The 17484-nt window shown below is 43.7% G+C and overlaps 1 protein-coding gene across 3 annotated transcripts in view; it reads right to left on the minus strand.

Annotated features, from left to right (window-relative positions):
* Positions 1-3779: 3779 nt before the first annotated feature.
* Positions 3780-17484, minus strand: part of LOC112225392 (target of Nesh-SH3-like) — a 42660-nt gene continuing 28955 nt past the window's right edge. For all 3 annotated transcript variants that reach the window (XM_024389328.2, XM_024389327.2, XM_042306839.1), the window contains 10 exons: positions 16637-16711; positions 15992-16105; positions 15657-15734; positions 13642-13851; positions 13066-13171; positions 12239-12318; positions 6206-6235; positions 5935-6093; positions 5652-5774; positions 3780-5413 (listed from right to left, as the gene is read on the minus strand). In XM_024389328.2, coding sequence (XP_024245096.1) covers positions 5298-5413; positions 5652-5774; positions 5935-6093; positions 6206-6235; positions 12239-12318; positions 13066-13171; positions 13642-13851; positions 15657-15734; positions 15992-16105; positions 16637-16711 — 1091 coding nt within the window. In that variant the 3' untranslated portion in view covers positions 3780-5297. The remainder of the gene's footprint in view (positions 5414-5651; positions 5775-5934; positions 6094-6205; positions 6236-12238; positions 12319-13065; positions 13172-13641; positions 13852-15656; positions 15735-15991; positions 16106-16636; positions 16712-17484) is intronic.

Consider the following 17484-nt stretch of genomic DNA (forward strand, 5'->3'; position numbering starts at 1 on the left):
GCAGCCAGCACTAGAGAAGAGTCTAGGGAAGAGTCTTGGTGGTTCCAAACTTCTTCACTTTAAGACTGATGGAGGTCACTGTGTTCTTGGGGACCTTCAATACTGCAGACATTTTTTGGTACCCTTCCCCAGATCTGTGCCTCGAAACAATCCTGTCGCTGAGCTCTATGGACAATTCCTTCGACCTCATGGCTTGGTTTTTGCTCTGACATGCACTGTCAACTATGGAACCTTATATAGACAGGAGTGTGCCTTTCCAGATCATGTCTAATCGATTGGATGTACCACAGGTGGACTCAAAACAAGTTGTAGTAACATCTCAAGGATGATCAATGGAAACAGGATGCACCTGAGCTCAATTTTGAGTCTCAAAGCAAAGGGTCTGAATACTTAGCAAAACAATTCTAAAAACATGTTTTCGTTTTGTCATTATGGGGTATTGTGTGTAAATTGATGAGAAAAAAACAATAATTTTGTCAATTTTATAAGGCTGTACCTTAACAAAATGTAAAAAAACATTCAAGGGGTCTGAATACTTTCCGAATGCACTGTAGTTTGTTGCTAGTAAACCTTCAATATGATAACCAAATTCAAAAATATCAGTTGCTGAAAACAACGGGTCAAACGAGAAACGTGGGAGGATTTGACAGCATAGCTCCACTTGCATCATGACTGCAACAGTAGGGACCACAGAAATTCATGTTCACATCACTCACCAGTGGTTATTACTAGGCAATTCAAAATCAAATACAAATTCAGTATAATTTTAGGCCAACTCTAAATTTGTTAATTTTAGGATTGACCAATTATGTACCAAATGTATTTATTTTATCTTTTTGGTCAGGGGGCTGGAACATAATTACGCATTTGTAGACAGCAAATTGCCCACAAGAAGGGCAAACAGATATTTTTGACGAAAACATAATTTCAACCCTTGCTTACATTTGTATGCGATCACATATCTCTATTATGTGCGAGAATACTTTGGAACCGATTGCCAAAATTAAAATCACTTGGAACTGATTTGCTTTTTTTAGTCTTTTATGTCCCCCCCAAACATTGGGGCGTTGGCTTATAAACTCAGCAAAAAAAGAAACGTCTCTTTTTCAGGACCCTGTCTGTCAAAGATCATTCGTAAAAATCCAAATAACTTCACAGATCTTCATTGTAAAGGGTTTAAACACTGTTTCCCATGCTTGTTCAATGAACCATAAACAATTAATGAACATGTACCTGTGGAACAGTCGTTAAGACACTAACAGTTATGAAAACTTAGGACACTAAAGAGGCCTTTCTACTGACTCTGAAAAACACCAAAAGAAAGATGCCCAGGGTCCCTGCTCATCTGCGTGAACGTGCCTTAGGCATGCTGCAAGGAGGCTTGAGGACTGCAGATGTGGCCAGGGCAATAAATTGCAATGTCCGTACTGTGAGACGCCTAAGACCGCGCTAAAGGGAGACAGGACGGACAGCTGATCGTCCTCGCAGTGGCAGACCACGTGTAACAACACCTGCACAGGATCGGTACATCCGAACATCACACCTGCGGGACAGGTACAGGATGGCAACAACAACTGCCCGGGTTACACCAGGAACGCACAATCCCTCATCCTGACATGACCCTCAAGCATGAACACTGACATTCCTGTCTTGCAGGAAATCACGCGCAGCCATACTACTCGTTCTGTGTGTGATTTTCTGCAAGACAGGAATGCCAGTGTTCTGCCATGGCCAGCGAAGAGCCCGGATCTCAAACCAATTGAGCACATCTGGGACCTGTTGAATCGGATGGTGAGGGCTAGGGCCATTCTCCCCAGAAATGTCAGGGAACTTGCAGGTGCCTTAGTGGAAGAGTTGGGTAACATTTCACAGTAAGAACTGGCAAATCTAGTGCAGGCCACGAGGAGGAGATGCACTGCAGTACTTAATGCAGCTGGTGGCCACACCAGATGCTGACTGTTACTTTTGATTTGGACCGGCCCTTTGTTCAGTGACACATTATTCCATTCTGTTAGTCACATGGAACTTGCTAAGTTTGTGTCAGTTGTTAAATCTTATGTTCATACACATATTTACACATGTTAAGTTTGGTGAAAATAAATGCAGTTGACAGTGAGTGGACATTTATTTTTTTGCTGAGTTTATGTAGGCCTACATGCGTAAGCTCTAATATGCATATGGGTGTTTTGAATTAGTCATCGCCTTAGAAAGTGCTGTCAATTTCGTTGTGTTAAGCTTTGAAATAACATACAGTGGGGCAAAAAAGTATTTAGTCAGCAAGTTCTCCGACTTAAAAAGATGAGAGAGGCCTGTAATTTTCATCATAGGTACACTTCAACTATGACAGACAAAATGAGAGAGAAAAAAATCAGAAAATCACATTGTAGGATTTTTAATGAATTTATTTGCAAATTATGGTGGAAAATAAGTATATGGTCAATAACAAAAGTTTTTCTCAATACTTTGTTATATACCCTTTGTTGGCAATGACAGAGGTCAAATGTTTTCTGTAAGTCTTCACAAGGTTTTCACACACTGTTGCTGGTATTTTGGCCCATTCCTCCATGCAGATCTCCTCTAGAGCAGTGATGTTTTGGGGCTGTTGCTGGGCAACACGGGCTTTCAACTCCCTCCAAAGATTTTCTATGGGGTTGAGATCTGGAGACTAGCTAGGTCACTCCAGGACCTTGAAATGCTTCTTACGAAGCCACTCCTTTGTTGCCCGGGTGGTGTGTTTGGGATCATTGTCATGCTGAAAGACCCAGCCACGTTTCATCTTCAATGCCCTTGCTGATGGAAGGAGGTTTTCACTCAAAAACTCACGATACATGGCCCCATTCATTCTTTCCTTTACACGGATCAGTCGTCCTGGTCCCTTGGCAGAAAAACAGCCCCAAAGCATGTTGCACCCCCATGCCTCACAGTAGGTATGGTGTTCTTTGGATGCAACTCAGCATTCTTTGTCCTCCAAACATGACAAGTTGAGTTTTTACCTAAAAGTTCTATTTTGGTTTCATCTGACCATATGACATTCTCCCAATCTTCTTCTGGATCATCCAAATGCTCTCTAGCAAACTTCAGACGGGCCTGGACATGTACTGGCTTAAGCAGGGGGACACGTCTGGCACTGCAGGATTTGAGTCCCTGGCGGCGTAGTGTGTTACTGATGGTAGGCTTTGTTACTTTGGTCCCAGCTCTCTGCAGGTCATTCACTAGGTCCCACCGTGTGGTTCTGGGATTTTTGCTCACCGTTCTTGTGATCATTTTGACCCCACGGGGTGAGATCTTGCGTGGAGCCCCAGATCGAGGGAGATTATCAGTTGTCTTGTATGTCTTCCATTTCCTAATAATTGCTCCCACAGTTGATTTCTTCAAACCAATCTGCTTACCTATTGCAGATTCAGTCTTCCCAGCCTGGTGCAGGTCTACAATTTTGTTTCTGGTGTCTTTTGACAGCTCTTTGGTCTTGGCCTCAGTAGAGTTTGGAGTGTGACTGTTTGAGGTTGTGGACAGGTGTCTTTTATACTGATAACAAGTTCAAACAGGTGCCATTAATACAGGTAACGAGTGGAGGACAGAGGAGCCTCTTAAAGAAGAAATTACAGGTCTGTGAGAGCCAGAAATCTTGCTTGTTTGTAGGTGACCAAATACTTATTTTCCACCATAATTTGCAAATAAATTCATTAAAAATCCTACAATGTGATTTTCTGGATTTATTTCTCATTTTGTCTGTCATAATTGAAGTGTACCTATGATGAAAATTACAGGCCTCTCTCATCTTTTTAATTGGGAGAACTTGCACAATTGGTGGCTGACTAAATACTTTTTTGCCCCATTGTACACAACGACCATGTTTTCTACTCAGTTTCAACCTGTTTGATCATCATAGTGAGGTGAGATTTAAAAGCATCATGCTGTTCTGATGATAAGTGTGATTTTTGATTTCATTTGCATTCATGTCAGAGTGGTTAGAGGGACAACAGAGTCCTGATCACCAGGCCATTAGTGACCTGTTGATCATTAGAAATGAGTTGGGTACTACTAACAGATGTCCAGAGTGCATAAGAGGAGAATACTGTGACTCAAAGGTCACCTAGGATTTTACTGCAGTCATGACTCATTACTGCGGGTGTGGCGATAATAGTCACCTCAGCAGCCCTACACACCACGTTAGACCATCAGATGCTCCAAAAATATATGTCTCTCCATAAACAAATCAATGCTAGCTAGCTATGTTTTTCCTCGTTGGAACTGCATTTACAATGTATCCAATTTCCGTTAGTGTGGTGGATTGTTTAGCTTTCTGTAACTTTGTAGCGAGTACGGTCTACATGTGTAGGCGAATATTGCGTCCTGATATCTTTTCTAGCCGTCCAGTTATGTTTTTTATGTCCATTCTAGAATGCCCTTCTAGCATATCAGAAACAAGTATTCAACAATGCTGTGGTAAAATATAAATAATAATTTCATATTGTGCAAACCGCAACTGTCAATCCTACAGGACCAATCAAGAAAGGGTATTGAGTATGTGTGTAGGAGTGACGAATTTAGTGTGTGTGTGCGTGTGTAATGCTTTCTTCTTTTTTGCAGAGGCTTTTGTGTTATAGGAACCCTTTTAGCAGACTGGCTAATATAAACCACAAGGAACATTGAATAACAACTGCTTGATAAATAACATCATACACGTCAGTACATTTTCAGGGAGCCAGCTTCCCAACAGTTTCCTGCGTTCATATGTAACCTCTTGAAGCACTCTGACACACCTTTATTAACTTCTCTCCCGTTTTTACAGGCTTTGAGGACTGCCTCATGTCCTGTTTGATAAATAGTGAGATGAGACTTAGGGCTCGGTTCAGTCTGTAAAGCTGAAGAGTAACAGATTTCGTGATGGAAATTTAAAGGTCATTTCGGATATTGGCCGACATAAGCAGGGTTTATCGTAAAAGCAGTCTCTGCTAAAGCAGGAACGTTGCCTTTAAATATTCAATCACACTGTAAAGCTGAACTTCCGGTATGCGGATTGAATAGATCCCCTAAGGAGATATGACAAAAGAACTCAGAGTTCCATGACAAGGTATGGTCCTGTACACTTTTATACAATGGAATGTGGGCCATCACCATCTGACAGACAGACAGATGCATCTCCATGGTAACATACTGACGCAGTCTCCATGGTAACAAGAGGGAGAAGCCCACCTCAAGGGCCACTGAAACCTCCTCAGTCCTCCTCTCACCCTGGTGAGATCATCATTCTTCCAGTCAGGCATCTTCCTGGCCACCCCTCTGGTGGAGGGGTCTTACCATTTCCCAGGTATGGGTGTTCCGCACTCGTACCAGCCAACGTAGGTGGCGTGCGAGTTCCCTCCGATCTCGCCAAAGTTGACCGGTTCCTGACGCATAGCCCGGTAGAAGCCTGAGACAATAAAGCAGAGGGAATATGAGAACACTTCTTTTACAAATGGTTTGGAATGTGAATGGTCTTTTAACATAGTCTAGAGATCAGTGTTTCCCACAGTTAACCCTGAAACATCAAACTTCTGTAGTCATTGAAAAGTGACCAAGAACCGTGGTCATGGGCACCTGTACATGTGTCTACAGTTCTTTCCCACAAATGTCTCTAACGGGTTCCAGTATTTGGCCCAGTACTCTACCTGATCGGCTGGGTAGTTGGTTGGCCAATAGCTGGCTGCCTGTTTGTCCGTCCAGGAAAGAATCTACAAACTGGCAGTGGTCCTCCCCATGACCTGTTTGGTCCCCGATGTTGTAGAACCTGCCTGCACAAGGTCAGAGGTCAAAGGTTATGGCTCTGGTTAGATAAACCTTGTTGAAAATTCCAATGTAACCTATAAACTCTTCATATACGTACATGCACAAATACAAGGAATAGTATAGACAGTAAAACATAGACAAACACTCTTACTATACTATACTGACCGGTGAGCGAGTCGCTCATGTAGATCTTGTATCTAAGGGAGTTGCACAGCTGAATGCCCACAAACTTGCGGTACCAGGTCCTCTTCACATACTGCTTCCCATTACACTCCGAGTAGGAATCTGCTTTGAAGGGGAACTGTGTCCAGATAGCATCTTTACCTGGAGGGAGCAGAGAAAACAAGATCTAAGGATTGATATGTAAGGCACAGAGAATGGGATACAAACTAGGGAGGAAAGATGTGTGAACATGACATACTGAGAGTCCACTCACCTGAGACATTCTCACTCACCCGAGGGTCCGCTATAGAGGAGAGAGAGTAAAAGAGAGAAGGCATCGTTAGTCACACATCAGTCCATTATTACCACATTAATACAGTAATAGAACCATACTCACCTGTGGGAAATAACGGATCATATTAAAACCGAGGTTCAGATTACAACAAAAACACATTACATTGTTCTAGTTAGCACATTGTCCTAGTTAGAACATTGTCCTAGTTAGCACATTGTCCTAGTTAGCACATTGTCCTAGTTAGAACATTGTTCTAGTTAGCACATTGTCCTAGTTAGAACATTGACCTAGTTAGCACATTGTCCTAGTTAGCACATTGTCCTAGTTAGAACATTGTCCTAGTTAGCACATTGTCCTAGTTAGCACATTGTTGTAGCTAGCACATTGTCCTAGTTAGCACATTGTCCTAGTTAGCACATTGTTGTAGCTAGCACATTGTCCTAGTTAGCACATTGTCCTAGTTAGCACATTGTCCTAGTTAGAACATTGTTGTAGCTAGCACATAAAACGTTGTGTCTCCCAGGGATTTCACTACAGGGTAAAGAACCATTTGACCAATCACTCTTCTCTATTAGTACTTTCACCACAGCATTGGACATTAGCCCAGCATAGTCCCAGTGGAGTATTATTACTGTTTAGACACAATGTTGCTTTCGATCAAATTAGCTCATTGAGTTGATCGAGTATTTTAGTGTGCATAACGGATATGATATTACTCCAAAAATCTGGTCCATCTGTAACTATTATGTGACTATTATCTATTAACTATTATCATTTACTTCCGGCGCCGACAGAGATGGCCGCCTCGCTTCGCGTTCCTAGGAAACTATGCATTTTTTTGTTTTTTTACGTGTTATTTCTTACACTAGTACCCCAGGTCATCTTAGGTTTCATTACATACAGCCGAGAAGAACTACTGAATATAAGATCAGCGTCAACTCACCATCAGTACGACCAAGAATATGTTTTTCGCGATGCGGATCCTGTGTTCTGCCTTACAACCAGTGTAACCGAGTGGATCACATGCAGCGACCCAAAAAAAAAACGACTCAGAAAAAGAGGGAAACGAAGCGGTCTTCTGGTCAGACTCCGGAGACGGGCACATCGTGCACCACTCCCTAGCATTCTTCTTGCCAATGTCCAGTCTCTTGACAACAAGGTTGATGAAATCCGAGCAAGGGTAGCATTCCAGAGGGACATCAGAGACTGCAACGTTCTCTGCTTCACGGAAACATGGCTCACTGGAGAGACGCAATCCGAAGCGGTGCAGCCAGCGGGTTTCTCCACGCATCGCGCCGACAGAAACAAACATCTTTCTGGTAAGAAGACGGGCGGGGGCGTATGCCTTATGGCCAACGTGACATGGTGTGATGAAAGAAACATACAGGAACTCAAATCCTTCTGTTCACCTGATTTAGAATTCCTCACAATCAAATGTAGACCGCATTATCTACCAAGAGAATTCTCTTCGATTATAATCACAGCCGTATATACCCCCCCTCCCCAAGCAGACACATCGATGGCTCTGAACGAACTTTATTTAACTCTCTGCAAACTGGAAACGATTTATCCGGAGGCTGCATTCATTGTAGCTGGGGATTTTAACAAGGCTAATCTGAAAACAAGACTCCCTAAATTTTATCAGCATATCGATTGCGCAACCAGGGGTGGAAAGACCCTGGATCATTGTTACTCTAACTTCCGCGACGCATATAAGGCCCTGCCCCGCCCCCCTTTCGGAAAAGCTGACCACGACTCCATTTTGTTGATCCCTGCCTACAGACAGAAACTAAAACAAGAAGCTCCCACGCTGAGGTCTGTCCAACGCTGGTCCGACCAAGCTGACTCCACACTCCAAGACTGCTTCCATCACGTGGACTGGGAGATGTTTCGTATTGCGTCAGACAACAACATTGACGAATACGCTGATACGGTGTGCGAGTTCATTAGAACGTGCGTTGAAGATGTCGTTCCCATAGCAACGATTAAAACATTCCCTAACCAGAAACCGTGGATTGATGGCAGCATTCGTGTGAAACTGAAGGCACGAACCACTGCTTTTAATCAGGGCAAGGTGTCTGGTAACATGACTGAATACAAACAGTGCTGCTATTCCCTCCGCAAGGCTATCAAACAAGCTAAGCGCCAGTACAGAGACAAAGTAGAATCTCAATTCAACGGCTCAGACACAAGAGGCATGTGGCAGGGTCTACAGTCAATCACGGACTACAGGAAGAAACCCAGCCCAGTCACGGACCAGGATGTCTTGCTCCCAGGCAGACTAAATAACTTTTTGCCCGCTTTGAGGACAATACAGTGCCACTGACACGGCCTGCAACGGAAACATGCGGTCTCTCCTTCACTGCAGCCGAAGTGAGTAAGACATTTAAACGTGTTAACCCTCGCAAGGCTGCAGGCCCAGACGGCATCCCCAGCCGCGCCCTCAGAGCATGCGCAGACCAGCTGCCCGGTGTGTTTACGGACATATTCAATCAATCCCTATACCAGTCTGCTGTTCCCACATGCTTCAAGAGGGCCACCATTGTTCCTGTTCCCAAGAAAGCTAAGGTAACTGAGCTAAACGACTACCGCCCCGTAGCACTCACATCCGTCATCATGAAGTGCTTTGAGAGACTAGTCAAGGACCATATCACCTCCACCCTACCTGACACCCTTGACCCACTCCAATTTGCTTACCGCCCAAATAGGTCCACAGACGATGCAATCTCAACCACACTGCACACTGCCCTAACCCATCTGGACAAGAGGAATACCTATGTGAGAATGCTGTTCATCGACTACAGCTCGGCATTCAACACCATAGTACCCTCCAAGCTCGTCATCAAGCTCGAGACCCTGGGTCTCGACCCCGCCCTGTGCAACTGGGTACTGGACTTCCTGACGGGCCGCCCCCAGGTGGTGAGGGTAGGCAACAACATCTCCTCCCCGCTGATCCTCAACACTGGGGCCCCACAAGGGTGCGTTCTGAGCCCTCTCCTGTACTCCCTGTTCACCCACGACTGCGTGGCCATGCACGCCTCCAACTCAATCATCAAGTTTGCGGACGACACAACAGTGGTAGGCTTGATTACCAACAACGACGAGACGGCCTACAGGGAGGAGGTGAGGGCCCTCGGAGTGTGGTGTCAGGAAAATAACCTCACACTCAACGTCAACAAAACTAAGGAGATGATTGTGGACTTCAGGAAACAGCAGAGGGAACACCCCTCCATCCACATCGATGGAACAGTAGTGGAGAGGGTAGCAAGTTTTAAGTTCCTCGGCATACACATCACAGACAAACTGAATTGGTCCACTCACACAGACAGCATCGTGAGGAAGGCGCAGCAGCGCCTCTTCAACCTCAGGAGGCTGAAGAAATTCGGCTTGTCACCAAAAGCACTCACAAACTTCTACAGATGCACAATCGAGAGCATCCTGGCGGGCTGTATCACCGCCTGGTATGGCAACTGCACCGCCCTCAACCGTAAGGCTCTCCAGAGGGTAGTGAGGTCTGCACAACGCATCACCGGGGGCAAACTACCTGCCCTCCAGGACACCTACACCACCCGATGCTACAGGAAGGCCATAAAGATCATCAAGGACATCAACCACCCGAGCCACTGCCTGTTCACCCCGCTGTCATCCAGAAGGCGAGGTCAGTACAGGTGCATCAAAGCTGGGACCGAGAGACTGAAAAACAGCTTCTATCTCAAGGCCATCAGACTGTTAAACAGCCACCACTAACATTGAGTGGCTACTGCCAACACACTGTCAATGACACTGACTCTACTCCAGCCACTTTAATCATGGGAATTGATGGGAAATGATGTAAATATATCACTAGCCACTTTAAACAATGCTACCTTATATAATGTTACTTACCCTACATTGTTCATCTCATATGCATACGTTGATACTGTACTCTATATCATCGACTGCATCCTTATGTAATACATGTATCACTAGCCACTTTAACTATGCCACTTGGTTTACATACTTATCTCATATGTATATACTGTACTCGATATCATCTACTGTATCTTGCCTATGCTGCTCTGTACCATCACTCATTCATATATCCTTATGTACATATTCTTTATCCCCTTACACTGTGTATAAGACAGTAGTTTTTTTGGAATTGTTAGTTAGATTACTTGCTCGTTATTACTGCATTGTCGGAACTAGAAGCACAAGCATTTCGCTACACTCGCATTAACATCTGCTAACCATGTGTATGTGACAAATAAAATTTGATTTGATTTGATTTGACTATGACTTGGGCCAAGAGTTTTCCCTGACCATGAGGGCTTAAACTCTAAGCCTATCAATGTCCAATATGATCAGGTCCCTATATCCTCCCTTCGGAAAGTTGCACCCTGGCGTTAGCTCTCCATCTCTTCCTGGAGGCTAGTGTGTCTTGTGTACGGGAGTAGGGCAGTGGAGGCTCCTCAGAGGAGGAAGGGGATTCATCCTCCTCAGTGAATTTCATCAAAATAAAAATAGTGAAACATTACTAAAAACTATACAAAATATATTCACGTCACCAAATAATTGACGAAAACACACTGTTTTGCAATGAAGTAACAAGTCTATGAAGTCTACAGTAACCTCCACAGCACTCTAGTGTAGCACCATGGTGTAGCTGGAGGACAGCTAGCTTCTGTCTTACTCTGGGTACATTGACTTCAATACAAAACCTAGGAGGCTCATGGTTCTCACCCCCTTCCATAAACTTACACAGTAATTATGACAACTTCCGGGAGGATGTCCTCCAACCTATCAGAGCTCTTGCAGCATGAACTGACATGTTGTCCACCCAATCAAAGGATCAGAGAATGAATCTGCACTGCAGTGCATAAAATGTGGTGATTAGTTGACTCAAAAAGAGAGAAAGACAATAGTTGAACAGTTTAAAAATATATATTTCTTCCAAAATGAAGAAGCGCGAGAGAGAGAGAGAGAGAGAGAGAGAGAGAGAGATTTGTTTGTTTTTTAAGTATGAAAAATGTATGCACTCACCAGTGGAAGTCACTCTGGATAAAAGCGTCTGCTAAATTACTAAAAATAGGTAGCAAGCAGCTAACTATTTACACACATTATTAGCTAAAGGCTAAGATGTCCTATTAACAAGTGACTAATTTGCGACACATCTGGAAAGCTATCAGGGATCCTGTTAGATACGTCACTTAGAGGCTAAGCCAGGCTAATGCAAAGTATTACAATTGAAACAGTCGGTGTGGTTGCTGATTGATAATTGACTTTTACTAATTCACCAGCACAGCTAATGGGGCTCTACGATGCTAACGGTGGGAATTGTGGTCGAGACACTGATCTAAGGTCAGTTTTGCATTCTTTGCATCAACGCTTCAGTGCTAGATGATATCAGATCTGCGGTAGCAGACATCCACATAGTGGTTGTTTTGCCGGTGTTGGATGTGGAGAGCTGCTCCTTGCAGCTCCTTGCGTTACCTTATTGCGGACACTGCCATTGGATGTAAAAATTTTAACACACCCGACATCATATCCGACCAATCCGCGTTAGAAGTTCATGCAGGCACGTTACTTTCAAACACGCCAATGTGTGATTCTATTATCTACACCTCGATTAGATGGTGATAGGTTATAAATTCCCCCATCCCATCCCCATCCAAAGCCTGTCGTTATTTCTATCATCGATAGAGCCTACATTTACTATTGCCATTTGGAAGTTCTAACAGGGCAGGAATAATAAGAAAATTAGTGGTTTGTGACATACAAAAGCAGCCGCTCACTGATTTGTCAGGTGATGCCACAGTTACACCTCCAACACCGCCAAAACATCCACTATGCGGTTGTCAACGCTCGATCTGATTGGATCGGTGCCTAATGTTAGGATATGGGAAAGATAAGCTATTTCTAGATCCATCCATGCCGGTGGAACGGCTATCTGGAGCTGGCCTCCATTCCGGCTCCATTACACAAGTGTAATGCGATACATTGGCTGGGAGTCCATTTCCACTCTCCACCTACCTGACTCTGTGTTGAACAACACTGGCTCGCTGGCAGGCCCTTCCCCAAGCTCATTCTTGGGTTTCACTTTGAACTCGTAACTGAAAAAGAAGGGAAAGATAAATAGTCAACACGGTGTCAAGGCACTGGTGTGCCTAGCTCAGTAAATACCGAAATCTCATTTTTGATATATTTTCAATCCCGAATGCCATGCTGATAGCTTTCCTAGTAAAGGAAACCTTAGTCACTCTTGTTCACCATAATCATAACTTTTGTGGAGCTTGAGTTTATATTCCACCCATCTCCAACACTGTGACACTTGATATCTTTATTCTCTAGACAGCCTTGAGTGCATCGAGGCCAGTGATTGCTTGTGACCCCACACTCTCCATTTTCCTCACTCTCTCTTTCTTTCTGTCTTTCTCTCCCCTTCTCTCTTTCACAGACACACACACTAACACTCAATACCTCACACACACACACACACACACACACACACACACACACACACACACACACACACACACACACACACACACACACACACACACACACACACACACACACACACACACACACACACACACACACACACACACATACACATACACACACACACACCATTCTAATGGCTGTTCCATGTGTGATGTTTAGATGGTGGTCTGTGGGCGAGCAAATCCAGCCCAGTGGTAGGTTCTGGTAAATCTGGTTTATACTCTGAATCTGTAGATCCCAGCCAAAACCAAGACCAGGATCCAGCATCATTAATAAACACATTGAGCCTTACCAACCCAACCCTGCTCCAGCAAGCCTCCACACACCACATAAAAACAAACATAGACACACACCTGTTCTCTGGTTTTAGGTTCTCCACTGCAGTGTGAGTCTGGTTGGTGGTCAGGATGGACACCTCTTCTCCATTGGGTCCATGGGTTCTTGAAATTACCTCATACTCTGTCAAAGGGGAAGCAGGAAATCCACACATGGAATCACATCCACACATCACACACAACATGTTTAATTACATCTTTACAACTTCATATCATACAGATGGGATATTAACATAAAAATGTTCATTTTAAATGTGCACAGCAGCATCTTAACGAGGCAAGTATAAACATTTGACACAGGATTCAGAGGATTTGGGTGGGGTTGGCAAGGATTGGCCCCAAAGAAAGTGCTCTGAAAATATGTAGTCTCAAATCTCCACAACTTGTTTTCATTGTAGAGAGAAATATCCTGATAGAGCACAGATGGAGTTTCATAACGTTATTAAAATACCCATTGTAACAGAGTCTTATGCGTTAGGACTTCACTCTTCCATAACCAGGAGTGTTTTATGAACCTCTTTGGGTATGTGCTGCACGCACGCACACACACACACGCACGCACGTACACAAACACAAGCACACTTCCCCCTTAACCTGTGGTGTCGTTGTCGGTCTTCTCCCAGTCCAGGATGACGAAGGAGGGGCATCCCTCTACAGTAACCACGGTGAGGTTGGAGGGGGGCAAGCGGGGGGGTGCGGTGACGTTCTGCTCCACCCCCTCCTCCTCAGGGAAGAAGCTGAGGGACTTTGTTATGGAACACGGTTCGTCTGGCTTCTTGTCAGTCTTATAGATCACATGAGGGGCTGCAGGAGAAATTAAAGAATTGGTGTTCAAACAATAATAACTTAAAAGACAGAAGTCTGTAGGATTAGAAAAATATATGCCATTTAGCAGACGCTTTTTTCCAAAGCGACGACCATGCGTGCATACATTTTACATAAGGGTGATTGCGGGAATCTAACTAGTTATCCTGCTGTGGCAAGGCCCATGTTCTACCAACTGAGCTACAGAGGAACACAATTGGAAAAGGAAAAATAATGAAAAAATAACTACAGATTTATTTAAATGTATTTCAATGCACTATATTGTAGTGCCACATATTGCATTCCTTCTGCGTTCAAGACACATTAATTACAAACAGGAAATTAATTTAATATTTGTCAAATTCCTATACTTTGCAGCCATTGAAACAAATCTCAAACAGCTTATGATCAGCAGTATAGTTGTATTGTTGTTTACATCTCTCACATCAGAGTGGTATACTACAAAGCAGTAGAAAGGAGTAAGTATGCACAGCCTGGTCTCATAGACTAGACGTAACATAGTAAATGTAAATCTGGGACACTGAAATTAGTATACGTTAGGTTTGGTATGGTTACATAAGACAAATGGTTACTTAAGGCAAAGGAAAGGAGGGTGGATGGGTGGGTATATAACGCAAACGTCTATCGACCCAAAGGTTGTGTGGTTGAATCTCATCACAGACAACTTTAGCTAATTTGCAACTACTTACTACTTTTTAGCTACTTTGCAACTACTTAGCATGTTAGCTAAACCTTCTCCTAACCCTTCTAGCTAACCCTTCCCCCAACACTAACCCTTTAACCTAAGTCCTAACCTCAATGCTAACCCCTAGCCTAGCTAACGTTAGCCACAAAAAATTGAAATTCGTAAAATATTGTACATTTTGCAAATTCATAACATATCATACGAATTGTAATTCGCAACATATCATACTAAATGATATGATAGTTTGTGTGTATGCATTTCTAAAAATGTAGGTAGTTCTGTCCTTGAGCTGTTCTTGTCTAATGATGTTCTGTATTATGTCATTCTGTATTATGTTGCATGTTTTGCGTGGACCCCAGCAAGTGTAGCTGCCTCTTTTGCAACAGCTAATGGGGATCCTAATAAAATACCAAATGGAGTGCTTTGGATTGATACGAATGATACGAAATGCTCTGAGACCAGGTTGGTAAGCCAGCTAACTTGCCTAAACACTATATAATGATTTTCTTTTTTTTGAAAGATAAGCTTGAAACGAGCATAGTCTAATTGACTCAACACCCAAAAACACTTATCAAAGTTTGGCTTTCCTAATAAACCAGAAAATGTGTTGTTTATCAAAATTATGCTAACTCATTGATCTGCTTTGTACCGGAGAACAAGAGCTCTAAGTCAACTGGAGCTCATCCAAGAATCTGGATAGTGAATACAGGCAAGACAATCTAAAACAACTGGCGGTAAGAGGAAGCACGAAAGGGTTTTGTTCTCCGGGCTAATGTCCACAGTGATGCAATACAACTGTCATTGTCCATTGTCACAGCTCCCTCCTGCACACATCATACAGACACACAGGTGAGAGGAGCACAGGGTCAAGCTGCAGTGCAGCGCGCCTGGATGGGGTTGTGGGGTGGGGTTAAGGGCCTTGCTCAAGGGCCCAACAATAGGGGATTGCTGTTAGGATTATTAACCCAGCAGCCCTCCAATTGCAAGATCAATTTCCCCCCTTTTTTACCAGCGCCACACCCGGGATTCTCCGGCCCTGTCCACTGAGAGTTTAATCATGTGGGTTTGTTGAAGACTGTTATAATGCATGTGTCCTTACCTACGAAGCGCTTCTTGCCCATGGCGTCCACTTCCGAAGTAGGGAGAGAGCTGAACACAGAGGAGTTGTCACCCGTGGCTACAGAAAGACGGAAGATGAGATTGAGAACCGCAGAGTGAGAAGTTTGTTATGAATAGTACTGTGATGTGTTAGCATTCCCTGGCAGCTCTCTCAGCCAGCTTTGGTCTCTCTCTCTGAACTCAGATAACCTTTCACACTAACTATTAAACTCAGATGTAGCATGATTCAAACACACACACACACCTACATGGTTACACACATGTACAAACATGAATGCACAAAGACATTATTATAAACTCATCACTGAATCTTACCATTCAAGGCCGGGGTGAGGGTTGTGGTCTTTTGTTTGGTGGGCTTAGCCGTGACTAGAGGGAAGGACCTCAAGATGGACGCTTTGTCTCCCTGCTTCAGGTCCATCAGCTTATCTGAGGACAGAGGGGACCGAACACTACTCAGTCATGTAAACTACAAATACAGTTATGGTCATCTGCTGCAGACATCAGCCAGGTGAATCTGAGTTGTTTTCCTGCTGAGGGAGAAGATATGAAATATGTGTGTTGCATCGTGTTGGTAAGAGAAGTCAGTCAGAACAACACAAACATACTGCATACACACAGGCACACGCACTTACACACACTCAGACAAACGCACGCACGCACAAACACACACACACACACACACACACACACACACACACACACACACACACACACACACACACACACACACACACACACACACAGGTGTTGCGTCTCAAGCTGTGTGAGTATTCTTCAGAGAAGTGCAAGGTGCTTTAGAATCTAAATAAAACTTAACTGAGGGAAGGTTGTTAAAATAGAATCCTCAAGATGACAGCAAAATTAAGAAGTGCAAAATGTGGAACATTTTGGTCAAGTGTTGCTTAAACAGAAGTCAAAGTATTCAGTAGTCAAAACATTGGTCAGTGTTGCCCTCACCCTTGTCCCCTGATTTCCCCACCAGGTTGGGCCTCTTGTTGACAGGAAGAAAGGGTTGCAGAACTGCAGGAGAGCCTGGGAAATAGAGGCCATGGTAGGGTTAGGAACTGAAACAGCAATGGAGGCTGCTGGAGTGCACTGAAGAGAGCCCTAACTCATAAGTGAGGATGGATGTTGTGCTTTTGAAAATGGGGGATATAGAAGAGAGAAGTTGCAGTGTCAACTGAAACCATGGAGAAAAGATGGGGGTGGAAGAGAGTGCTAACTGTGACCACACCCGAGGAGCAATGCCATTCAAACAGGTTCAATAGATTGGACTTGAAATGTTTTTTTAAAGTATCTTGAGAATTTCTACTACATTGCACCGCCATAGTCTATGTGACTGATCCCAAACATGTCAACTCTTAATAACCTTCCACCATAACCCTACTACACAGCAAATTATCCAGTGTTATACACTAACAATCACATTTAACACTGCGCCAGTGTCTATATACAGGTCCACACTTTTGAGTGTTACATTTACTAGGAAGTGCCTATAGTTTGCACCAATGGTGTTATGCAATAACACCTAATATAGTATTTTTAACCATTACACCAAGAGGTCGGTATCTCTTGACAAGGTCACTCAATGTTCGGTTAAGGCTAGAGGGCACTATTTTCACGTCCGGATGAAAGGTGTGCCCAAAGTAAACTGCTACTCAGGCCCAGAAGCTAGGATATGCATATAATTGGTAGATTTGGATAGAAACTAAAAAACTGTTAAAATGATGTCTGTGAGTATAACATCATTCATTTGGCAGGCGAAACCCTGAGGACAAACCATCCAGGAAAATCTTTTGAGGTCA

This window comes from Oncorhynchus tshawytscha, linkage group LG26, assembly GCF_018296145.1.
Source record: "Oncorhynchus tshawytscha isolate Ot180627B linkage group LG26, Otsh_v2.0, whole genome shotgun sequence".
Taxonomy (NCBI): Eukaryota; Metazoa; Chordata; class Actinopteri; order Salmoniformes; family Salmonidae; genus Oncorhynchus; species Oncorhynchus tshawytscha.